This window comes from Podarcis gaigeae, assembly GCF_964106915.1.
Source record: "Podarcis gaigeae genome assembly, chromosome: 14".
Taxonomy (NCBI): domain Eukaryota; kingdom Metazoa; phylum Chordata; class Lepidosauria; order Squamata; family Lacertidae; genus Podarcis; species Podarcis gaigeae.
In genome coordinates this window covers 8,308,630-8,335,500 of record NC_139690.1, presented here as the reverse complement: position 1 = coordinate 8,335,500, position 26,871 = coordinate 8,308,630, and the positions used below count along the sequence as shown (strand labels likewise).

The 26,871-nt window shown below is 41.5% G+C and overlaps 1 protein-coding gene across 16 annotated transcripts in view; it reads right to left on the bottom strand.

The window, feature by feature from the left end:
• Positions 1 to 26,826, bottom strand: part of NEO1 (neogenin 1) — a 105,189-nt gene extending 78,363 nt beyond the window's left edge. For 9 of the 16 annotated variants that reach the window (XM_083712423.1, XM_083712424.1, XM_083712426.1 and 6 more), the window contains exon 1: positions 26,061 to 26,671. In XM_083712423.1, coding sequence (XP_083568549.1) covers positions 26,061 to 26,205 — 145 coding nt within the window. In that variant the 5' untranslated portion in view covers positions 26,206 to 26,671. Of the gene's footprint in view, positions 1 to 26,060 lie in introns of all 16 variants that reach the window. The other 7 variants (XM_083712430.1, XM_083712435.1, XM_083712432.1 and 4 more) reach the window with 7 other exon arrangements.
• Between the last annotated feature and the right edge of the window lie 45 nt (positions 26,827 to 26,871).

The window sequence follows — 26,871 nt, the reverse complement described above, 5'->3', positions numbered from 1 at the left end:
TTTGCTTCAGGATGAGAACAGAAATCCTGCTCCGGCGGCACGGCGGCAGTGGGAGGCCCCATTAGCTAAAGTGGTGCCTCAGGTTAAGAACAGTTTCAAGTTAAGAACGGACCTCTGGAACGAATTAAGTTCTTAACCCGAGGTACCACTGTACACACAACCAGCAAAAAACCCTAAATGACAGTTTAGATGGGGGGGAGGGAGAGAGACACCATTATTCATTGGGAGACTTGTATTTAATTCCAACATTTACCATGCAATTCTTGCATGCCATTGTGATGACTCAGTTCCCATCTGAAAAATAAGAACAATAACACTGGCATGCCTTGTTTTGTGAAGTGACATGGAGACAAACAAAACGTGCATTTTAAATAACTTTTTGAAACATTAAATAAACTTGTAAGCATTAAGTAGAACTAGTGTTGCGTGTCTTAAGAGACGCGCTAGTAACTTCAATACAGTCATTATAAGAAAAATGAACACTATCCCAGCTGAAGGCTGTCCCAGTATCACCCCCATCTGATATCACATGACCATTGGTGGCCTCCTAGCTTTATTTAAAGCAGCAGATATACCAGTCTATCATATTAGGCTAAGAGCACCTTTTCTCCAAACTCAGTCATTGTGACTACTAAGAGCAGTTCAGGTTTATAAAACATTTATACATGAGACACTTTCATGAAGAAATAGACATCTTGTGAGTACACCATAAGAATGGCTGTTTTTAATCCATAAAGGAGACTGGGAACCTGTAATTAACCGAAGGTCCTCAACATGTGAAAACTGGATGCATTTAGGTGAAAAGCCTACATACGTGATCATGACACACCACAGTCTATGGACAGATAGTCTACAGGAATTTTGCAGAAGAGGACATGTCTCCTGTTAGCAAGTATACTACTGGATGATAACACTGTTAGTCCAAGCTCCCTTTCATTTCTTAGTAACAAAGCTGTGCCATCAATCACGCCTTCCTTCCCAGACAGAAATTCCTGACAGAGCTGGAAAGTGAGATGGCATGAAGAAATCAGTACTACATCATTCCACTACTTAGTCATCACTAGCTAACTTCATTAAAATAATGGTTCCAATTTTCAACAGCGTTCACACAGGTAAGTAAATTTGTTCCTGCAGTGCTATTTTGAACTGTGCATTAGATCTACAACAGTCAGGCAATTTGGGCTGCAACGCAACTTGTCAATAACTAAATATAACCAGCTGAATGAATCAAGATATTTTTGCAACAGCAATTCCTGAAGAGCGTTACATATATAACATATTATCTATAAAGCCCTAAAAACTTTGGGATGAAGCTACTTGAAGGACCATCTCTTCATATGTGAGTCTGTCTGCCTTTAATCCTGGCTACTGTGTCCCTTCTTCATATGCCATTCCCTTCTAATGCAAAGTTGGTGGCAATGTACGAAATGCAGTAAGTGATGCCTCACATGTGGAATTCCCTTCCACAATTTGTATTTCACTAACAATTGAAAACTTCCCTTTTTAAACAATGGTGCTGTTTTGATTCTGTTGCTGCTTAATGTGTAGACTGCTGCCATTTTTAGTTTTGCTTATTTGTGCTTTAAGGATAAGATTATAAACGCTTTTATATTTGGTTTTTATTTGTAAGCTGCTTTGAGCGAAGGGGGAATGTAGGGCATAATTTTTTCAATGAATAATAATATGCATTAAGTTAGGAATTTGGGATAAATAAACTTAAGGACTCAGCAAAAAACAACAACATTGAAATTCAACAAGCTTTTAATTACACGTATGACAGGATGTTCAAGTTGCCCTGCCTAGCTTATCAACAATAACTAACTCAAATGAACTTTCAAAGAGTTTAACTTAAAAGGACCCAATTTTTACTTTTGAAAGGGATCTCTGTGCATCTACACCGGTGACTACAAGTTGGAGACATGAAGGCAAATTGCTGCTCTCAATGTTTTTTAAAAAAACCACTCCCCTTATCTGACTTAATTTTAAAGTATGACAAGCCAGGAAGAAAACATCAGACACAGAACAGCAACAGCCAACATACTACGTACAGAAACTCTCACTGCGCACAAATGAAATAAATAAACACAGAAAAAGTCATGTATACCCAAAGATAAACTCAGCAGCCCCAACACAAAAAAAGAGTAGGGTAAGGCCCTATGGTCATCTGCTGATATACACAGAAATCCATTCCACAGGTAAGAACAGTCTTTGCTTATCCAGGAGGCCACACCAGAGCTGAAGCATGTATGGTGGGAAATTGTATAAAATTGGCGCTACCTAATGCACAGAAGGGAAATGCTGAAATATGTGCTTTCTAAATGCCACTTCAGCCAAGGCAAACAAGTCAATCTTGCAATAATTAATTGCCTACTGGGCCTAGCCTATGCAGCCATTCTACAGATTTCCAGAAGTGGAGCAATTTAGGCAAAAGTCAGCTAAAGTAGCTGCTGCTTTGATGGTATGAACAAATACCTTACCAGGAGGTAGAAATTTCAGACTGGTGTAAGCTAAAGAAATACAGGCTTTAAGCCAACCAGCCAAGATAGGAATGAAAACCTTCAGTCTCAGAGAGAGGTGGAAAAACACAAAAGGTGCAGATTTCAGGGGCTCAAAGGGCGGTGGAGATCCCAGGATGGAAAGTGATGTTGGATAGCAGATTTCAGAGCAGCTTCCAGAAGAGAACAGCAAAGAAAATGATTAGAACTGAATGGTTTGTCCAGATCCTTTGATAAAAGAGGGTGAAATGGAAGCCAAGAGTTTTAAGGTGTTTGGCTTGAGTCAAACCATCTGGCAGAAAGCATGCCTTCTAAGGACAAACTTATGCTGACAGCACCATTCAGAAAATTCTTTCCATGTACTCTGATGAAGCTTGACAGTCAAAGGACAATGAGATGCAACACAGCATCAATACCAAGAAGAGAGCCCTTCCTCAGAGAAGTGTCTCCTTTCAAATGCCAGCCATGAGAGTTTCAACCAAACCAGGTCCAGGTGAAATATAGGTCTCTGAGACAGAAGGCCATCTTCAGAAATGAAGGTCAAGGAGGGGATGCTGTCAAATTGAATAAATTGGCAAATTATGGCCTCCAAGAACAAAAAAGAAGGCACAAAGAAAACAGATGCTCTTTATTCCCTTACTCTTTTGGCCACCAGAGGAAACAGCAGAAACACATACAGATGGCTCAGAGACCACGGGGAGAATAGAGCACTGACTGCTTCCACCTTTTGATGCACATATTGGGAGAAGAACCTGCTGACTCGGTGGTTGGACAGAGACGCAAACAGGTTCATACTCGCCTTCCTGAAATGTGTAACCAGGTGCCTGAAGGCTCCCGGATGGAGCTTCTTACTTCCCATGCTGCATCTGTTACCTGCTGAGCCAATTGCCCTGATTTTTTTTCTTCTTTTAGATGCTCTGCCTTTGGAGTGTCAATATATTGCTTGCCCAAAGGAGACAGACATAAATGAAATCAGGAAAACCCAATCCTTGGCCTCTGAGAAAGACATGAACAAAGCAAATAACAATAACCAACTGCCTTGGATGTAGAACCTTTTGACAAAGCAAATGGCAACAAGAAGGATAATTCAATGGAGAGGCAATGACAAGAGACAGCGATGGGTGATTGTGCCCTCTAGCCTTGTTTGCTAGTTATTCTGATGCAACAGTGACTTTATAAAGCATCACACTCACAAAGATCTATAAAGCCAACAGAGTAACAAATAGAAAGAGCTTTCGCTGTGGAAAAAGGGAAGATACTACAAACATCATTGGTCACTTTTTGAGACTCCTTACAAGAAAAAACAATTAAGGGCGAGAAGTTATTTCTAAGTGACCCCTTCTTTCAACTTACCCTAGTTTCAGTTTCAGTTCTATTTCTTATGAATATTTTCCTGGGGTAAACAATGCTAACTCCAGTCTGAGTGATCAAAAATTATTGATGTGGGTGAGATATTCCATTTCCCCGAAGATCTCAATAACATATTTTGCTGGTGCTTTTCAGAAAAAACAAAAAATGTAAGCAGTTTCACTCAAAAGCTTGTAAGAAGCACTGAATGCCATAATGAAACCTCTCCTCCAGAAGGCATTAGCGCTTACAAAGTTTGAATTATAAGAGCTCAAAGCTCACAATATTCAGAAAAGAAAAAAAGTGAAATCAGTGACAGTGATTTGTTTTCCTAAGACAATACAGTTTGTCTGAAAAACCTTGTGTACAAAAAGGCAGAACAGAATCAGAAGTTCTCATTTCCCAATGATTTCCTGGATATTTTACAATTGTTTCCTTTCAGGAAGTTTATGTAGTCTATGCAGTTCCAACACTAATAATCTGCTTGAGAAGTAAGCTATTCAAATACACCAAAGTTCCATTCCTAGAACGGAAACAATGAAAAACGTCTGGCTCAGTGCTAACAGTACCAGTTTTGTTTTGTGAAGTGTCTATATCAGGAATCATGCACATCCCCATGAAGTGTCCTTCAGATCTCCACAAAAAATTAGAAACATACCTGCATCATCTGTCAATATGTCTCAGAATTCATTTGCAATGGAAACAAGGCTATGCAACACAGACATAAGTCTAGCATTGGTGGTATGCACCTAGTCTTAAAATGCTACTAGCTGGAGAACTGAGAGCAGAAAACAGAATCTGTCCCATTTACAGGCAACAATGCACCTAGACCTACTGCTTCCCTTCCCCCAATTTAGACTTAAGAGTTAAGTGAAGAATTATAGCTCAGTCGGGAGAGCATGAGACTCAATCTCAGAGTCGTAAGTTCGAACCCCATGTTGGGCAAAAGATACCTGCATTGGAGGCAGTTGAACTAGATGACCCTTGTAGTCCCTTCAAACTCTACAATTCTATGATTATATTATTCTGCTTTTCCCTTGAGAGAGAATGGTCATCTTTAAAATCAGTGTATTCCTGGGCAGATACTAAAGCCAACCATCTCCTTAAGAGCTGAAACAGCTGTAACACTCTCTAGAGCACTATTCTCCCAAAAGTATCCTCTGAGGATGTGAAGATGTCCCACAAAGGAATTAACAGAGGATGAAGTGGGCTACTCTGCAAATGTCTGCTAGAGAAGCTTTCTCAGAAAGCTAAAGCAATGGAAGCTTCCCCAATAAAATATGCTTGGATAACCTCAGGAGATAGATTGGTAGCTCTGCATTCCAAAAGCCATCTAGCTAAGATACAGAAACCCTAGTAGTAGTAGTAGTAGTAGTAGTAGTAGTAGTAGTAGTAGTAGTAACATTAACATTTCTATAATGCCCTTCATCCAAGAACCACAGGGCGATTTACAATATGAAAACACAGACCTTGACATTAAAAAAAAAGTCATAAAGAGGCAGCTCTGATGACAGAGGGTCTTAGGTCTGTCAGTAGAATCCTGGAGTCATCAACATGGCACCTGTAGGCACAATGGTGCCCTTGAAGACTTTCATACCCACAAAGCTTCTAAGCACCCCCTTGCTTACCACCATCAACCCCCTTTTGAAAAGTACTTCTTTCAGCTCTATATGCTTTTCAAGGTACAGACCTGTCCCTGAGTAGCTTCATGGAAATGGGGGCAACTGTGAGGGTAAGACAGAAAGGGGTAAGATCTTGAAGTTGGGAAGGAAGAGAAGCCAGGGGGAAGAAGGAGGGTTCACAGGAATCAGAAGTGAGAATGTAGTACAAAAAGAAGAAAAAGGGTTCCCCAGTAGGATCCTCTTTAAAAAATTGTAATTTTTTCACAAGGTCCCCCCAACCAAGATCCACCAAGCCATAGATCACATCCATCTCAGTTGAATGAACAGTTAGAAATGTGGATATGACCTTTTCACGTGCTGCCATTATTCAAAAATTTGGATCCAAGGCATGGATCTTTACTGAAGCTCCTAATTTCTACAAAGGATCCCCTGAAAACCACCACCAGGTCCCAAGACATTTCTGTATCCACAGATGTGTTATGTGATTTGATGGTGATTTTGTTGTCAACCTTGTCATGAATCAAATATTTTTGTGGTCCAGTTAAATCCTAGTTCTGGAATTTCTTTACTTTAACCAATGCAAGCTTTCATGAACTCATAGAATTGTAGAGCTAAAAGGGACTCAAAGGGTCATCTAGTCCAATCCCCTACAGTGCATCAATCTTGATCATGGATGACAGATGGCCACCCAATCTCTGCATAAAATCCTCCAAGGAAGGAGAGTCCACCACCTCTCATGGGAATTTGTTCCACTGCTGAACAGCTCTTACTGTCAGAAAGTTCTTATTAACGTTTAATCAGAATCTCCTTGGGGGGACTCAGTCAGTGAAAAATTATAATTATTTTGTCATGGGGGGAGCATATGTGACTCAGAGGGAATGGGAAAATATAAGAGGGCACAGTGCCCACAGCATTATTTCAAGATTCCAAATGTGTCCATGGGCCCAAAACAACCAGAGCATCTTTCAAACATCTACATGTGTGCCACTCCTGCTCCAGAGGAGTGGGTGTGCAAGGGCAAAATTAACTGGAAACACATTTTGGGAATAAACTGCAGACTGGAGTGAAGGATACCTACTGTGCATGCAAAATATGTAGATTTTCTGTTGACAGCACCCACAAAGATGAAGTCAGCAGCACTGTTTTGAAGTCTTCTAAGGGATCAAATAAAAGTTCCATTAAAGTCTAAGAAATATATTGGCCTTCCATGTTGGGATTCTGACCCCCCAAAAAGCAGACTAGAGAGGCTGTCCAAAGATTATTTTCGATGTGGAGATGTGAAACCAATCATGGATAGCAGTTAACCCTTATCTACCCCATAAACATCTATGTTAGGGAAGTACTTCCTATCTCTCATATTGGAACACAATCCCTGTACCTCCCTAGAAAATCTAATGGTATTACCTAAACCATTAGTAGCACCTGCTAAGAGCTCTGCTCCCTAGAAACATGTTTCTTTGAAACATGTGGGGGAAGTTCCAAGCTTAGTTGCATTACAGTTTTGAAATCCACAGTTTTCAGAGTTCATACTTTATCAGGAAACTGTTGCTTTAAAAGAAATGGAAGGTTTTGAGGACAAAGGAGGAACCATGCAGTACAAGCATATGGCTCATTCAACTTTGTGCACATAGCAAAAAAAAACTTTTCATTATGTTACAACTAGCTAAATATAAAGAAAAATACTTCTGACTAATAACACTAGTATTATACTAGAAATGTTAAATTATTTAGGGCACTTCCAAGCTTAGCTGCAATGCAATTGTGAAATCCAGTCTTAAGTACACAGTCACTTTATTATTTCTCTGTATGACATAACTGTTTTCCCACTTCTGGGGAGGAACACCCTAGCATAGCTTTGGTCACAAGATGGCCAGAGGAAGAATGCAGTAGAAAGATGTACATGAACTCAAACATCTGTATGACAGTCCTATCCTTTGATAAGAAAGCTGACCTAGTAACCAAGAACTGCTGCCATCAGAGGTCTGATGAAAGGATATTATCAGAATATGTGACCAATTGAAAGGTGTTGATTTTCTAAAGAGCATATGGGTTGACTGGATCCATAGTTCATAGGCTTTGAGAGTTTAACATGGGACATAATGAAAGATCCCAACTAGGGTAGCAGTTATCAAACTGAGGCAGGTCCCCACTGGAAAGGCAGCATAATAAACTGACTGGTATAGAGAATGGCTGCGTTCAAAAAGTTCATACCATTGCTATGAGTGGCCAAGGCTCCTGAAGAAGAAGCTGCCAGGAGGGACCACTTCCTTCTCCAGCTGCTCCAATGGCTCTCTCACACAACCATGGAGTCCTCTAATAAAATCAGGCTGGAATCCCACTGCTGGGCTGGGACTAGGATTGTCGTCAAACAGTACTGCACTTTGGAGCACAGCAGCAGTATGAATCACTCAGGCTGCTTTTATCTACTCCAAAATCTCAGCACAACTCCTCTTCTGTGTCAAAGAGGTTTATTATATTGAGCTTCAGAACAGGCATAAGCTTCTGCCAGTTTCAGACTTTACAACAATGCAATAAACCTCTCAAATTCTCTGCAATTCACACAGAGGAAAATTTGCTCAAGAAAGGGCATCTGAGCACAGTTGGATGTCCTGCTTGCCAAAGGCAAACACATCTTCGGAGGTCTATTCCAGAATGATGGCAATTCCTGCTTAGAAAGAGATATTAGTATTATTAAAAGTTTAAAAACAGTCATCCAATCTCTTTTGAACAAAGCTGTTTCATTTCTATTTCAAGTTCTAATTAATACATTGAAGAAATACATTCTTATTGTTATAGTAAAAGCACCACTGTATACAAACATAAAACTGCAATTCTATGATCTAGGTTCAGGCCTGAAGTGGGCTCATGAGACAAGGAAATATCAGAATACAAAACTGCAGTAAATACTTTGCAAGGAGCTGAATAATCATGGAGGAAATGGCGTTCATGGAAAAGCCAAGGCAGACATTAAAAGTAAAGAGCCAAGCAAGTTCCAGTTCCAGTTTTACAGCCAAGCAGTATATAAATGTAGTTAAATAAATAAATAAATAATAAACAAGACCACAAAAGGTGGGTTTTGAAAATGTATTGATGGCACCAAAAGTATGGAATATCCTCTCTAGAACTCTAACAGGCTTCCCTCTCTACCTGCTTTTAGACATATTAACATTTATTAAGACAAATATTTGGCTTGTAATTTTATACTGTTTTAGCTGCCTTTATAAAATTGCTGCTCTTTTTACTGGCTACTTTTTAATAGTGATTATAGTGTTTGTATTAAAAAGCATATACACACACTACTTTGTATACATTTTTGTAGGGGGGGAAATAATAACCAAAAATATAGAAATAATAATAACCATCATCTACCTTACTATATCCCAAGTACCTAAAGGTCTACAGGAACACTAGGGGTCACTTGTTCACAAGAGATAATTTGCATGTGGTGTGAACGTCCAAGAGCAGCATGGATGGAGTTCTGGCTTGGCAATGAAGCCAGGCAAGCTCGTGAACTGTGTACAAGGCACAGACTTGCTAAATTATTATTTTCCATTGAATAGTTTTTTTAAAAATCCAATAACCTCAGAACAGTGTTTGCCTACGTACCCCAATTTTATCCTCACAACACACCTTTGGAAGTACATAAGGGTGAGAGATAATGACTGGTCCAAAGTAACACAATGACTTTGTAGATGAGCAGAAGTTTAAGCCCAACCCTATCCATACAGGGTTCAACCCACTCCACACTAACTCTTAAGTGAAGCAAACAGGTGTTAGAAGACCCCAAACCTTTTTTTAAGATGCCCCTTAAGCCAGCCACTAGGCATTGAAGCACCTAAATCAGGCATGGCCTAATCCCAAAAAAAAAGCTCAACAATTTTGGGCTACAATCTTCAATCCTAAAAAAAGCTCAGAAACTTTGGTCGGCCCTCATGCATGTTCACTTCATCAAATCTGGCCCTCTATGGAAAAAAAGTGGGCACCCCTGACCTAAACTAATTCAATGACTGAGAGAGACACTGCACTAAACAGATGCACTGCAGTGTGGTGACCATAGGCTGCAAATATTAACCTGGATCATCCTGACTTGCAGTAACTGCTTCATTCTAGTTCTATCAAGCAGTTAAAATTAGAACCCCTCCTCTAATTCTCTTAAGTATTTAATGCTACTTGTTCAATAAAGTTACTGCCAGTTTTTACTCAGCTCTGTGTGGGCTCCCATTTCCCTTCTCTATTCCTCACTGTGGATATAAAGGCCTGCATATGGGTCAGTAGGAATGCACAAGATCCAAGTATGACTTTCTATTAATATATTGTTTTCCATACATTCTATTCTCACCTTCCTGGGAATAAGTTCCACTGAATGCAAAAAGACCAACTCAATACTTGCATTTCAAGTTAAGCAAGTTTCCACAACCCTAATTTCAAATCTGAATAATATGAATGATTAAGGGCAAGTCCATAGAACTATTAGGGGAAAGGTCTACTAACAAAAGAAAGTCAGTTTTCAGAGAATGACATTTTGCAGCCATTTCACTCAATGGATTTTTAGGAGACTGTTTTCGGTAATAATTTTTCTAACCCAAGAGAACACTGGCTGTTTTGTTTGAAACTGCCAAGAGCTACACACCAAGATCAGACTTTCCCCCCCTAAAGTATACAATCCTAGCTCACTTCACACAAGCTTCCTTGTTCCTGCTTAAGTGCTCTCTTCTGTGAAGCAAGGCTTTATGTGCCCACAGTGGAAAAAGCCCACTAGTTTATTTCCTTTTCAAGATGTATGCAGTTAATTAAAGTGTAAAGTAATACCTGTTTTGAAAGTTTGGCACAGAGAAGTGACACATTCTTTTAAGTTGGGACCATTGCCAAGAGGAGGTCAACTTACACTCAAGGGTCCTGAAAACTATTTCGGGGGGGGGGGGGATTTTGCGCATTGTTAAAAGGCTAGAAGAATTAATTTGGTTACTACATTGTGTACTGTATTTAGTTTTAAAACATTTTAAGGATTTGAACATTTAGCAGCTAGATTTGGCTTTCAACTTATTTTTTCCTTGGAAGAACATACCCTTCCAATTTTTTTAAGGTGATTTGAAAGATATCAAATCAGTAAGAAGGCCACTTAATTTTCATATCAAACAGGCACAAATAGGCATCTGAAAGCATTTACTAGAGTTTTGAAGAGTCATTTAGATAGACTTAAGAGCAGCATGCTCCAATCTTCCTCACGTCACTTCCCTCATATTATGAACCTGAGAACAGTGTGCACAAACTCTCCTATCTTTAGCAGATTATGATCATGACATAGTTAGAAAACCAAGTTCAATAAAACAGATATTTTGAGATTCAGCTTTGCTTACATAAAGATGTCTTAAGGAGAAAAAGTATCTCATATGACAACACTCACTTTAAAATACCAAATGTGCAATAAAATGTGCATGAAAGAACAACTTCAGATCAATTTTTAGACAACTAGTATTCTCAAAAATGTCTGCATGAAAGAACGACTTCAGATTATTTTTTAGACATCTAGTATTCTCAAAAACCAAGCTTATTACTCAAAGATGCACTATCAACTCTAAGGAAATTTTATGAGAAGCATAATATCGTGTGTATATATGCAAATTTTCCCGTGAAATTGGCATTCAATGAACATGCCTTGGATATATACTTTACTTTCCATTTGAATGAAGAAAAGTTTCCCTTATTGACAAAACTACACTGAAACACTACAAATGTTTTTGAGAAAGGGCCATAACTTAGTGGTATAGTGTAAATGTATGCAAAAGTAACAGGATTAAATCACTAGCATATCCAGGAAGACATGGGGGAAAACCCTACACGAAAACATGGAGTCAGTGCACAGTAGGCAATAACAAGTTAAACAAGCCAGTCATTAGACTCCATATAGGGCAGCTTCTTATGTTTCCTCAATTCCTCAATTCAGTTAATCAATATAGCTGTTTTTATTCACTAAGTGTGTATGTGTCACTATTTTGGGGTCAGACTGAATCACATACCAGCAAATTCAGGTTGTGCAATTTCAGTTAATTGGGAGCTCTTCTGCCACAAAGCCACTTTACCAAAAGATCAGACATTTTTCAGTAAGGGAAGTAATGAGTAAATGCAGTAGAAAGCATGGGATAATACTTGCTTTGACGAAACGTCATCTAGCCTCCCCACAAACAAATCAGAATGAAAGTTCAGTATATAGCCAACACTGTTTAATCTTGCTACAAACATATCAGAGTGACTGTTCTATAAGCTAGGGTTGCCATACGTCCGGAATTTCCCAGACAAAGTCGAGATTTGGTCATTGGAAACAGTGCCCAGGAAGAAATTGGTTAAATGTCTGGGAAAATCTGGACATATGGCAACCCACATCAGAAGTGTAGATACCTTAAAAATAGTTTAAAAACTTCTTTTTTGAGATTTTGAAAAGCTCAACAAGTTTGGGAAAAACTAAGAAAAGCTCAACAACTTTGCCCCTCCCACAACTTTGGCCAAATTAAACTTGTGCGCATTAAGCTTTACACACTTCGCAAAAAGACGGAGGTCGGGCATCCAGGAGAAAAGGCTTTGGCAATCCCATCCACCATCAAACTATATGCCACTTTGTTTTGACTATATGCCACTTTGGTTTTAGGCGTATGATCCCCAGAACATAACCCCTATGTAAGTTGCAGGCTTACTGTATGTGCCAACAAAATTTTAGATGCATGTCAAAATCAGGGGCTAAAGCACAGGTAGTCAACCTTTTTATACCTACCGCCCACTAATGCATCTTTCTTGATGGTGAAATTTCCTTACTGCCCACCAGTGCTCAATGGAAGGAGGATTCAGCTTGTGCTGAAGAACCCCCTACCGTCCACCTAGAATCCTGAAACACCCACTAGTGGGTGGTAGGGACCAGGTTGACAACCCCTGGGCTAAAGGATTGCTTCTAGCATAGAAATGCAATACGATCATGTCTTCCAGAGGGGTTACGTTCCAGAGATGGCATGTATATACAAAAACACATATACTCAAACCACTCTCTTGGACCCGCCTGTGTGAGCATTTCCCCCCTTTTTGAAGCTGTGTGCCAAGTGGGCCTTGCCCCCACCCCACCCAAAGCAAGCAGAAGAGCTTTTAAGCCCTCTGCCTAGCTTACTGGGCTCTGCAATGCTCTCAACTGGGCTCCAGGAGGCTCTCACAAGATTTTGCAGGACCATCCAAGTTCCTGCAAGCCTCTTAGAACCCAGTAAGCAAATTTGAGAGCTCCAGACTGCACTAAGTTGAAACTAGACGTGTTAGATGTGTGTAAATTGTGATCACACTGCAATTTCCTAAGCTCAGATCAAGTTACGTTCATGGATACAAAATTAAAAGAAATTTATCAACAATTAACATATACTTTGGTTTCTATCCACTAAAACTTCACACAACCAGAGTAAAGTTACCTCATCCCCCAAGGAAAAAAGTCTCTTCAGCTGCAATCACTTCCATTCAAGACATGGGATTTCTTTTATAGCCCAAACCACACTCCAAACCACTTGCCAGATCCCTACTGAGGGCCTCAAATATACGTCAGCTAGATAGAACATGGAGTATAAATGAAATGAATATATTGGAAACAGAATAAGGAGGTTGCTCAGTTTTGGGAAGTCTAAGAGCATGATCTAGCCAATTCAAGCACTTTTAAGTCCCACTGAATCCAACAGTAGCTAAACATGCTCTAAAATGTATCCAACTACAGTAAAGAAAATTGGACTTTTAAAAGTGCTGAGCTTTGATTTTTTTTAAATTTCATGGTATTTTTGTTTATCACACCAAGTTTGATTTTCACTTTGTATGCCAGCAAGTCACCTATCCTTTTAAAATTATTTTAAAAAATAATCATTAAGACAATATGACAAATTAAATAGTAAACATTCAGCTAATTCTACATCCACAACTATTTTAACAATTCAATTTTGCACCACAGCATATGAAAAAATCTAATTCACAAAATAGAGAGTTCAAGAGAAAACACATAGAGTCTTTTTCCCCTCCAAAATAAAATGAAATTGCAGAGATCTCTTTTCAGGTCAAAGTGAGGCACTGCCCTGTCTGCCAGCCCCACAGCTGTTAATCTTGACCCCAGACATGTGGCACCATTAACTATAGCAAACTTCAGCACACAGCAGAACAGCCATGATGGCCCAGCATCAATGTTAGAAACTGGGATAGAAAAGTTATTCAGCACATGGCTACGGGAGCAAAAGCACAATGTCTAGTCACCCCCCCCCCCCAATGCAGCAGCAATTTCTATTTATTTATTTATTTAGAAAATTCATTGGGTTCTTTTTGAATTTTGAGGTATTTGGAGGGTTATAACCAGCCATAGCAAAACAGGCCATACAAAGACCACAGTGGGACTTAAGTTTAGTCATGTAAAGGACAGTAACACCCAGTGAACTTCATGTCTGAGTGGGATTTTGAACCCTGGTCTCTTAGGTCCTAGTCCTACAGACATCCTAACTTCTATACCAGCATTTCCCAACTGGGGGCCATATGGCCTCCTGAGGGCCCCCTGGATATTCCAAGGGGGGCACAGATAAAATTGTTTTAATAGAGGGCCACGGCATGAAACTAGGGGGCCACAGAGGGAAATGAGAAGTGAAGACTGCATCTCAGTCAGGCACCACATACTGCAACTATACTTCTGGAGGTGCTCACAATCAGGGAACTCTTAGTCACAGGCACCTGGAGCATTGCTAAATTCAAACGCTGACAAGAATAGATGAAAAGTTCAAGTCGGTCTCCCAAACAGCCTACACATTGTGGCTGAACTTTGTGTTAGATGTCATGACCACAATACAACACCTCCACATCATACCACCAGTATAATGAAATGTTAAGGAAAGAAAGCAAAGACAAAACACCAACAGCACCCCAACAAATGTGAAATCATAACATTATTGAACTCTTCTGGAAATAAAGTGCAGGAATATATCTGGATGCACATGCTCTAAGAAAGAAATGCTTAGGGAAGCAGGGGTTCCATTGTTACTTTCCCCCAGATATAAATATGGGAATTAATAATCTATCTTTTGTGTAGATCTGCCAAAACAAATAATAAAACTTACATAAAAGATGGAAACTTCCTTCATCCTGGTTCTGTGCCTGATCAATACAGTTGGCAACCATTTGGTGCACATCCAATTGACATGTGACCACCAATGCATGGGTCCTTTTGGACCCAGAAGAGGGCAGAATGGTGGGGGGCGTAACAGATCCATAACGGGGCAGAACAGCTTTATCCAAGCTGCACTAATGCACGCGGGGTTCAGGAACAGAACTCCCATGCAAAATGGTCACAGCCTGTGTAAAAAGTGTTGAGAGAATCATTTTTCGTCTCCCTGTGCTCTCATCCAGCTCCTGGCCTAGGAAATGATTAAATATAATAGTTGCCAATATCATGCCATTATACAAATCTATGGTGCACTCCACACTTGAAATACAGTGTACAGGTATGGTTGCCTCACCTCAAAAATAATACAATAGGGCAGCAACTCCCCTATGAAGAAAGGTTACAACATTTGGGGCTTTTTAGTTTAGGAAAAAAGATGAATAAGGGTAGACATCACAGAGCTGTATAAGATCATGCAAGGTGTGCAGAAAGGGGATAGAGATATATTGCTCCCTTTCTCATAATACTAGAAGCCAAGGCCATCTAATGAAGCAAAATGTTTGACAATTCAGACAGACAAAATACAGTAGGTCTTCACTCACTACACAGTTACTACACAGTTCACTAGCACAAGATGTATTGATGGTCACTGATTTGGATAGCTATAAAAGAGGATTAGACATATTAATGAATGATAAGGCTATCAATTACTTTCAGCCATTATATCTATGTAGTACCTTCAGTGTCAAAAGCATTATGCCTCCAATGCCAATTAATGAGAATCACAATTGAGGAGAAGGCTATTGTGTTCATATCCAGTAGGCCTCAGGAGCAGCAAACATGAGAGTTGTGTGCCTTTCAGTAAATCACTACATCTGAATCTAAGCTCTCTCCACCATCCCAGCATTTTTATGAAAATCATGTCCCAGGCAATATCAGAGTGAAGTCAACATGTGTCTACCCATTAGGGGACAGCAATTTTATTCATGTCCCATCCTAGAGCAAACTCTGGACCCTGGTGATGTAATTGCCTTTCCCAGTGATGTAAACTTTCACCCCGTTTTCCTTGTCACAGTATGGGTCCTAACCGCAATATTCTTTCATATATCTGAGGGGGTGAAAGCAACGGTAGGGAGGGTTCAATCAGTGACAGGAAAGATTTCCCATAATGCCTCAGTCACAAGAGCATATTTGGAGACTGCACCCCTCCACACAACTTCCACCTCTGGAATTACCGGGGGGGGGGGGGAGAGTGCAAATAATCATGAGGTGGGCAGGGTTTAAGATGCAATATGGCCCTTAGGTCCCACTCCTCTCCCATTAACACCTTCAGGGCATCAAGAGCCTAGAGGCATCATAAATAGAGAAGACCCAGTGAACATCTTCTTGGTTTGCTTTTAGCAGACCAATTTCAAATTGGCCATGGGAGTGCATCCATCACTATTATATATGCCAACTGGTTTGTAAAAACAGCATTTTCTAGATATAAAAACCAAACCACTTAATTACCTGAAAAGCTTATTAACATAGAAAGTGGTCTTGAGATTGTTTGTTCAGGAAGATAAAATTATTCACCCTTTATCCAGAGAAGAGACATTTCAGATAGGTCTGGCACAATATCCTGGTAATACAATATAAAATTTGAGTATATTGTATTTCCATATACTATCAAACTGTTCCTAGTACTGTTGTCTTCTTGGATGACTTCAAAACTTTACACTTCAAATCTTGCCATCACAGACCTTAAACCATCAATTTTTTCAATTGGTCATCAGCATCTTGTCATCAAATAAGGCAATTCCATCTACTATATTATATGAAATACCGTATTTTTCGCTCTATAGGACACACTTTTTCCCCTCCAAAAATGAAGGGGAAATGTGTGTGCGTCCTATGGCACGAATGCAGGCTTTCGCTGAAGCCTGGAGAGCGAGAGGGGTCGGTGCACACCGACCCCTCTCGCTCTCCAGGCTTCAGGAAGCTATCCGCAAGCCTTGGGAGCCCGGCGGGAACTCCCACCGGGCTCCTAAGGCTTGCGGATAGCAGCCTGCATCCTGAAGCCCGGGGAGCGCTGCACAGTGCACCCCGGGCTTCGGGCAGATATCCGCAAGCCTGGGGAGCCCGCAGGAGTTCCCACCGGGCTCAGAAGGCTTGCGGATAGCAGCAAGCTCCAGGAGTGAAGGTGAGGTTGCGCACAACCTCACCCCCGATCCCGGACCCATTCTGGGAACTGGGGTCGGGGGAAGCTCGGGCTTCCCCCTGCCCAGCTCCACGGCTATAAAGGAACCAAGACCGCGAGCGGGATGACAAAGCCATGCGCAGCCTATCCCGGCTGGAGAGGTTGTGTGTGGCTAAAGAGGAAGCCAAGACAGCCAGCGGGATGGATCCCACTGGCTGTCTCAGCTTCTTTGCTCTTTGGGGCTGGGGGAGGAAATAATTCCCCCCCCTTTATTTCCCCCCCCAAAAAAAAAACTAGGTGCGCCCTATGGTCCGGTGCGCCCTATAGAGCGAAAAATACGGTATATTCAGGGATGTGGAGTCTTACACAGTGTTATTTTCATCATGCACCAGAAATTTACAACAGGCACAGCATCATTGTAGGGTACTCAAAAATACAAGAAAGCACTAGATAGAGAAAAGAATAATACATTGGGGAAAAGAATCTGAAAGGTAATATGAAACTTTGGAAGGGTGAACCTATGCTCACTAGAATCCATAGCATTGGCTTCATATGAAAGGTTTCCTATCACCATTTCTGCAGATGTGAATATAAGAAACTAACAGAAAAGCTTCAACTTTGATGAACAGAGTAAGAAATTTTGGGTGTGAGACCAGGGACATACATTCCTCAGTATTTTGGAGACATATGGGTTTTACAATAGAAAAAAATATTTTAGTAAAGTTGAATAGCAATATAGTCAGTGAATATCATAAAATTGTCAGCCTGAATCTGCAGATTAAGTAGGAAATCTTCCCTAGCTACTGAAAGCAATACCATTTCACATTATGTAAGTGAAACATAGATGGATGTGGAGTCTGACTATAAAAATATAGATAGGAGTTCAACATATGAAGAAAAGTCTAAGTGAGAAGCAAACCTTTCCTGGACATAACCATTCATATATAGGATGTAGCTTTTATTCTATGCAAGGAAGGTCTCTGCCAGGAATCTTGTTTTCTGAAGCATATTCTTGAGAGGTGCTAATGTGCCATACAGTAATTACAAAATTGTGTCTTCATCCAAATCACAGAAACTAATCCAATGAGAAAAAGAATCAAGCTACTCAAAGGAAGCTTGAACCAATAAGGGGTAGTGGATACAGCATTGGTATACCAGGGTTGAAATTCTCATTCAGCCATGAAGCTTACTGGGTGATCTCAGGCCAATCACAATCTCTCACCCTAAGCTACCTCACGGGGCTGTTGTGGAAAAGAGGAGAACCATGTATGCGACCATGAGCTTCTTAAAAAGAGCTAGAAAATAAATTAAACAAAATTAAACAAATACATTATATTATGGTGTGTAGCTATAAGTGTAGTCATCAACTAAATAAAAAAGCTGCAAAGCATCTTCAGCTCAGGATGGCCATAAAGGGTATGTCAATGTGCAAAGGTCATTATGTCCTGAATAGACAATCCTTGCTTCAGCTGCAACACATTTCAAAGAATTTTAGATAGAACTGATATTTTAAATCAGAAAGCAGACAAATCCTGATGAAATGAGACCGTCAGTAGATTCCGGGGGTCTTTCCCCCGCAATCCTCCTTTCTTTGCCACTTCAGAGGGCACAACATGAACTTGGCAACAATCCACGAGAATCCCATCACAGTAACAAGGACAAACACTGAATTGGAGACTGCTTCCTCACATCCTATCTTTTCATTGGTAGCTATGAGGCGTGAGCCTGTCTCACACAAGCATTTCCTCAGGTAGGGGCTTTCCCTGTCCTGGTAGTATAGTTCTGTTGCCTCAGGTCCCAAGATTAATGTTCTACAGCACCTACTATAGCTATTATCTCTGCTCTGCCTGGGAGCAACCTTTATGGAGCTGGAGAATATATTGGTATGCCCAGTAATCAGTGCTGCTATATCACTTCCTCTTTTCTTTTCTGCAAAATACAATGCGGAAGTGCTGAAGAGCTCCCTTCAGCATGGCTACTGACAGAATATCACAGGACATTTTGACAACTTCAGTTTTTGGAGTAGCCATGGGTATGAAAAATGCATTTCATAATATTTTTTGTATTGTACAGCATTAATAGTGGGGGTGATCCTCCAGTAAAAACATCTGCCCTATTTTCAGACAAAAGGAAATAAGCATTTGAAGCCACTAGACTGGACAAAGCTCCACTAGAATTAAATACCTCTAATGCCCCTTCAATGGTTCAAATGTAAGTTTGTTTCACTCAAATTTACACCAACAAGTTGCAAGACCCATCATTGAAACAAAATTAAAAAATTCCTTCCAGTAGCACCTTAGAGGCCAACTAAGTTTGTTATCGGTATGAGCTTTCATGTGCATGCACAGAAGATGTGTGCATGCACACGAAAGCTTATACCAATAACAAACTTAGTTGGTCTCTAAGGTGCTACTGGAAGGAATTTTTTAATTTTGTTTCAACTATGGCAGACCAACACGGCTACCTACCTGTAACTAAGATTCATGATGTCACTCATCATGTCACTGCTCCCCATTAACAGCATGTAATTTAGAAGTCATTCCTTTTCATAGCAGCAAAGGATCAAGCCCCTACCTCAGTATTCTTCCCTCCAATATCCTGGATATTACAGAAAGAACAGAAACTATGAAACATATCACAGCTGGATATTAGACACATCTAATGGTTACCCATGACCTCACAACTGCAAAAAGACACACTTTGACCATACAAGCAACAGCTCTCATTAATGTATTAATGCAACTTGAGTGATTTCACAACCTAGTGGCCTCTTTTCATGCTTATCAGCAAACAACAATGAAGAATTTGGAAAACCTGCTTCAGGATAACCAAAAGGATTCATTTAAAGGGGTACATTTCATTTAAAGCATCTGTACCAAATCCTGTCAGTTGTCATGGAAATATTGCATTTAAGGACTATTGGGGTTTCTTTAGTCTTCTAAGATTCATTGCATGCTCTTGTGAAAGATGTCTAGTTATGCTTCAGAAATTGTGAAAAAAAGTTTATAGGAAGATTTTCTAGTGAAGCTGGAAAGAGTCCTAATGAGCAGAATGGTTTGTTGTATGCAGCGCTAGACACCAGCGCTGAGCCAAAACTGGAGAAGGCGGAGGGCAGCTTCATGAAAAGCTTGCTCAGATTTGAAAAGAGGGGGCCCCTTTTGGCTATTTTTCAGGAAAGAGTGCAAATGGGCTGAACACTGCTCAGAAAACAACCCTGGATTACCCATGTAATTAGTAATGGAAACACAGTCTTCATGTGAACCTAGTGGTGTCAGCACATAACTAAACCTAACTGGTTACAACGCACCAACAGTCACATGCATTGTGTGATCCCAAATTGGCTAGGCTGAATCAGCAAAAACAAAATGGCGAAAAGCCATGTGGTGATCAATACATACAGCTTCTTTACTGAAACTGATGTACCATTTTAATTTACATGGTTATTATAATGAGAAAAAGATTTTCTCAGAGTGTTTGTTTGTTGCATTTGTATTTCATTTTGTAAGAAATAGGTTGAAGTCTACCATCTTAAAGGGCCTTTTGATGTGAAAAGAATTTCTAACTGAGCCAGACTTTTTATTTTATGCATCACCTTATGATTTACCAAATGATATTTTGGGGTACTTCACATACCTCAAAGTGATTAAACATTTGATGTTTGTGTGCCCAGAAATAAGCTCATCTGATGCAACAGTTGAAAAAGATGTACCGGTAATTTATTATTTAGGCAAAACTGCATAGCCTGTTGCTCTTAACTAGGAGTAGGCTGCCTTTCATGGGCTACTCTCACCCACCCAAATGCCTATGGCTCACTGACGAGTTTAACATGACAAAGCAAGAGTACACCTCAGGATCGCTTAACTATTAAGGCATAACTAATTTGGGAGACTGGGAAAAACTACTGGGAATTAACTCAGTAAGAAGTGAGCTAAAAATCCCACCAGGATGCAAAGGAACAATAATGAATTCCCATCCTTTTCTTAGCAACCACGAAAGGCAGAGCACACAACAGCGGCAGATCTGCATCTTCAAATCAGGGAAGTTTTTAATATGTAATGCTGTACGGTTTTTAACACTGATTGGAAGCCGCCCAGAGTGGCTGGGGAAAACTCAGCCAGATGGGCGGGGTATAAATAATAAATTATAATATATTATTATTATTATTATTATTATTATTATAAATCTCACCTTATTCTTTGTTCCCACAAACCAACATGGTCTTCTGAAGGAGCATTCCCCTTGCCCTGATCACTCAAACATCGTTAGTGTAGAAAATGTATATATTACCCCTTCCAACCAAGTCCCAAATCGACATAGCCCTGGATTCTGCTTCTTGCTTAAACTGTGATACAGAATATCGTAAGCGTGTAAATACCAGCACTTCAAACTAGCTTTTTTAATATAGACTAGCAAAATGTCTGCATGTGTGACACATTCTTGGAAGGGTCGCATCATGCAGAGTCACATCAGCAAAGGTTAGGCCACTCAGTGTCAGAGCTTAAGGACATGTTTCATCCTAATTGTAGCTTCTGGACAACCTCACCCATGTTTCACAGTCACACAAGAGTGTGACAAAGTTTGGAATTGATTTCTGGACAGATGGGGGAGGAAAGGAGAGTTCCAATTCTTATTCTTATTCTTAATGACATATATACCGCACCCATCTGACAGGGTTGATCCAGCCACTTTGGGCAGCTTCATCTAACTTCCACACCACTATCCCATTCACCTCATCCATTACTCATTTTGCGCTCTCTGCAGTCTTAGAAAGTCAGCTATATAAGCTAATCACCAAATGCTACCATCAAATCTAGTTTGTGGTCACCATAACAGAATATCTAGGCCCCATTTTCCCCCAATGGAATTTGTTATTATTATTCGTTTCATTTCTATAGCACTTACACTTTTTTTAAAAAAACCTCAAAGCGGTTTACAACACATTAAAACATCAAATAAAACAATCCAGAAAAAAACAAATTCAAGCTTCAAGTAAAATATTTCAGATCCTTCTCTAAGTGACATTTTGCTTTCTCCATATGTATTTACCTTTTTACCCTATTTTTCCATCTATAAGATGCCCCCATGTATAAGACGCCCCCTATTTTGGGGGACTCAGATTTAAGAAAATGGGGGAAGACACTATCCGTGTATAAGATGCACCCTAATTTTTGACATTATTTTTTAAGGGAAAAAACCTAGTCTTATACATGGAAAAATACGGTAATTTATATAGCTGTCCCATAACAGAAGTACAGTGGTACCTTGGGTTAAGTACTTAATACGTTCTGGAGGTCCGTTCTTAACCTGAAACTGTTCTTAACCTGAAGACCACCTTAGCTAATGGGGCCTCCTGCTGCTGCCTCGCCGCCAGAGCACAATTTCTGTTCTCATCCTGAAGCAAAGTTCTCAACCTGAAGCACTATTTCTGGGTTAGCGGAGTCGGTAACCTGAAGCGTATGTAACCTGAGGTACTACTGTACTCTTGGAAGCCAGTGTGGTGTAGCAGTTAGTGTGTTAGACTAAGCTGGGAGATCAGGGTTCAAATCCCCACTTCAGTCATGACGCTCACTGGGTGACCTTGGGCCAGTGAAGGCCTCTTAACCTACCTCATACGGTTGTTGTAGGGATTAACCGAGGAGGGGGTGAACCATGTACTCCTTGGAGTAAAAGGTGGGATATAGATGCAATGAATAAGCTCTTCTGCTTACCCGCTTAAGAAGGCTGGAGGGGCCAACCAGATGGAGATGTCAGTTGCCAACCTGGCACCCAGAGATCTCCCCATGGTCGCAATCGGACCTGTGCTAGTCACAAAACATGCCTGGCACCTGGGGAATTTCAAGTACTGTCTCTTTGTTATAAAGGCAACAGTTACAGTGATGAATGATGAATGTGTGAGGAGAGTTCTTTCACCTATCTCCTATCCACTTCTGCTTCACTGACACTACCAAAGAACAAGGGAAACCATCTGGGGTGGCTTGGCTCTGGGAAACACTGACCTCCATGCATAACCCATCCCTCCCATATTGCCCTTTTGACAGAGGACAAGAGCACCCCAAATTTCTACCACAGGAGACACCCATACATTTCTGTTCAAAATGATGAACATGAAAGATAACTCAAAATGCCTATTCTACCATTCAATTACTAAAATTGCGAGATTGGATATGGCACAGTCTAAAACAATCAGATTATTACTGAGGTCTCCTTTTTAGATTCTCCTTAAAAATTGGGAACTCAAAGGGTAACCCTAAATAATGGGATGTCGAAACTTCTGGTAGCCAACACATACTTCCCCCTCCCTAAATTATAAGTCAAGGCACACATATGGGAAAAAGGTATGTCTAGAGTAAGAATTACCCGCCATCAGAAGAGTCCACCACCCAGTATCTCTTCATGGCAGGCATCTGGCTGTGTGCCCAAACTGAAAGAAGCCAAGCTCAGAGTAGCCACTTATGAGTCAGACAGCCCACCTCCAAGAACAGGTAATTCTGCTGCAGCTGAAGTAATGAGTTCCTTCCCTGCTAAAGCAAAGATACAACAAAACTGCCCCCCACCAGGAATCTCAATGGAAGAAAAGACACCCAGGACAGTGACTCATGCAGAAGCACAGCAGTAGCCCCTTCCACAGGTTGATGTGAGGAGTTCCACAGGAGCCTATTTTAAATATTTATTGCAGCACACTAATAGCATGTTAATGACAAACTGTGTAGAAATTGTTTGGTGAAGATGGTCCTATGATACCCAAAATTTTGACTATTGGAGATGACATAGTCAAAGATACATCAATAACTTATAGCAGTGTGACATTTATCCAAATAGTCAAAGCTTGAAACATGAAGTCTATCTCATAACAGAGGCAAAGCAGAACATAGTAACCAAGCTGAGCATAGGATAGACTGTTGGGCTGTTGGGATTTCATTGCCTTTTTACATATTTTGACTCACACCTTGATTTGAGAGTTGGGAAACTTCCCAGAGCAGCCAGGAACATGCATCATTAACTGCATATAGATGCTAATGCCTATTTTTAATGTTCTACATACAAAACTGTTCTATTCTCATATTCATTGACCACTGATAAAAAACAGATTTCCTTAAATTGGTGTTAACTTATACAGCTACACCCACATCTCTTTTCCCACTTCAGAACTTATTTCAAATATGCTTCAATCCACTTTTTATCTTAATACCTTAAGATAAACCACCACATCATAAGGCATAACACACTTTTAACAACAACTGAAATGGTGTTTTAGTAACTCCAGTTTAGTATATCAATACTTTGAAATTTGTAATCCTCCAAGACATTTGGGGAAAAAACCCAACTCATTTTGTTCTTTACGGACAGCACGTGTAGCCTACATGTTCTGTGATTTACAAACTGAATCTCAGTCTGAATTGCATATACATATTGTAAGATTCCACCCTTCCCAGCAAAGCAGAAAAGCAGCTACTCTTAAGTCAACTTTCCCTGTGCACATACACTTTACAACTGCACAAGAATATTGCTAGAAACTCATATAGCTATCATTTCTACTACTAGTATTCAGATTCACTTTCAACTGTTTTGCTATTGGCCACAACCACAGAACACAAATGTAAAGCATATCAAAAAGGTAACACAAAAAAACCTACATATGTAAAAGGTGGAAAATCAAACCAATGAGCAGCGTCAATTTCAATTATACAAGTCAGCATATTAGCACCAGTAACTGAACAAATAGTGGGGAGTATATTTCAGAACACTTTTTTGCTCAAGAATTGTGGAATAAGCAAAAAGAAAATTAACCAGCTGATTTTCCCCCTCAATATCTTAATGTCAGTTTTACCTACTTAAGAGACTTTCATGACTATAATACTGGACCTACATAACATGCATGGCTATGCTACAGTATGTTAATCAGACTGTTAATGTACCTTATTTATGATAGTATAAGCAGCCACCTAAGGGCCCAGCTTAATAACTTTCCAGAAGCGTAATCGGGCTACAAGCTGATTGTTTGGAATAAGCACCATGGAGCTCAGTGCAATTTGCTTCCAAGTAAACACACACAGGATCCCACTGATGTAAGCAGGACATAAGTACACACTGCTAAATCCAACAGAAGTTAAAGCACGTTGCATGTTTATGGTATTACAACTCACACCACTTCCACTAGTGGGGGCGGGGAGAGAACGTGGGGGGCAGGCGAGGGGAAGGGCACTGTGGATAGTAGGCTGGTTGTCTTCTTGAACACACCTGAGGCTCTTTGATTTTAAGAGAATTTCTCTCACCAAACTCAATTACTACAGAGAGAGAAAGGGGAGGGGTAATTCTGGCGAAGTATTCATTGATGAATACCAAATTGAAGGGATGGCTTTGCAGTGGCTGCCTCTCCTTCCTGTACAACGTAGTAAATGGCACCAGCAACTGATTACTACGGAGGTGTGCAGTGGCCTCTGCTGGCACATTAAACGTGTCCAACAGTGTGAGACTCTTACAAGTGGAACTGACCTCTTTTTAACAAAGCAAAACAAAAATCCCAGCACAAAAGAGGAGGAAAAACACGCCGTGAAATAAGGAGGAAAAGATTTCTGTCACACAACCTATGCAAAGCTGCCTCGATCTCCAGGTTTTGTTTTTTTGTTTTATTAAGCTAGCAGCTTAGAAGATAGACCCACACTAAAAACAACACACAGGGAGCAGGACTGGGGAAAGGAGGAAAAAAATCACTGCCCACTCCTAGCGCGCTGCGCAAGGCCACTCGCTGTCTGCGGCAGCAGCAGACCCTCCACAGCCACCCCTATAAATACTCCCTTTGCTCAGAGGCATGCAGGACAGGATCCCGTTGTTGTTGGCGTGTGTGTGTGCGCGCTGTGTTTTTCTTTTTTGAGAACGGGGAGGGGGCGGGGGGTAAGAGGAGAGAGAGAGAGAGAGAGAGAGAGAAGGGAATTGCCCCCTTTCGGCGCAAGTTATTAATTAAAAAGAAATCGCAGACCCCACCCCCCAAAAGCACCGAAATGGCCCTCGGCAACACCGTCGCTTATTGATAAAAGCTGGAACTTGACGCGGTAGTAGCCCTCCTTCCCCACAACATGCCAGACACGGAACCCCCACCCCCCAAAAAAAAACACCCCACCACGGAGGGGGTGAGGGACACACGCAAAGCCTTTAAAAAAGGGGGGAGGGGGCCACAAGCCAAGGCGCGCGCAGCCTCTCTCCCCCCCCCCGCTCTTTTTTCCTTGCTCGTTCCCCCCTCCCGGCCTGAGAGTCTCTCTCTCTCTCACCTGCGGGCGGGAGGTTCTGCTGCTGAGGCGAAGAGCTGCTCCTGGCGGCGGCGGCGGCGACGCTCGACTCCGGGCGCTGCCCGAGGAGAAACGCCACCCAGAAGGAGCCGAGGAGGAGCCGCCGAGGGGCTCCCCGCGCCGCCATCGCTCCCCCGCTAGCCCCGAGCCCGGCGAGCGGGCGAGAAGCGGCGACGGAGGAGGCGGCGGCGGCTCCCTCTCCTCAGTGGCGGCGGCGGCGGCGGCTGTGGCAACTCCTCCTCAGACGACTCAGTCACAGGTCCTCCTTCCAAGGCGCCCCAAGAATAAAAAGGAGGCAGAGGCGGCGGCGTTGTTCTCCGGTTTACTCCATGGCGGGCCGGTCCCAGCGCCGGGCTCTGAGCGGGGCTCCTTTTTCCTTCTCTCCTCACACAAACACACACACACATACACGGCCGCCGCTGCGGCGGCAGCAGCAGCAGGAGGAGCAACAGCGCCCAGCGCGCGCGCGCGCGCCCGCGCACCACTACCACTACCACCACCACCACACTCCTCACTCGCCGCCGCTCACGCGACCAACCGTCCTTCCCCGCTCCTCCTCCTCACACGGCCGCCGCGCGCCGCCTCCGGCCATCGTCGCGAGCGCGCACGCTGAGCTGACAGAATTCCAAAGGAAAGGAAAAAGGGGGTGGGGCAGTCCGGGAGGAGGAGGAGGAATGCGCGCGCACCTCCGCACGCCACGCGAGCCGCCGCGCGGAGCAGCAGCTCCTTGGTACTTCCCACCTCTCTCACTCACTCACTCACTCACTCTCCCCTCCCCCCGCCCCTTCACGGA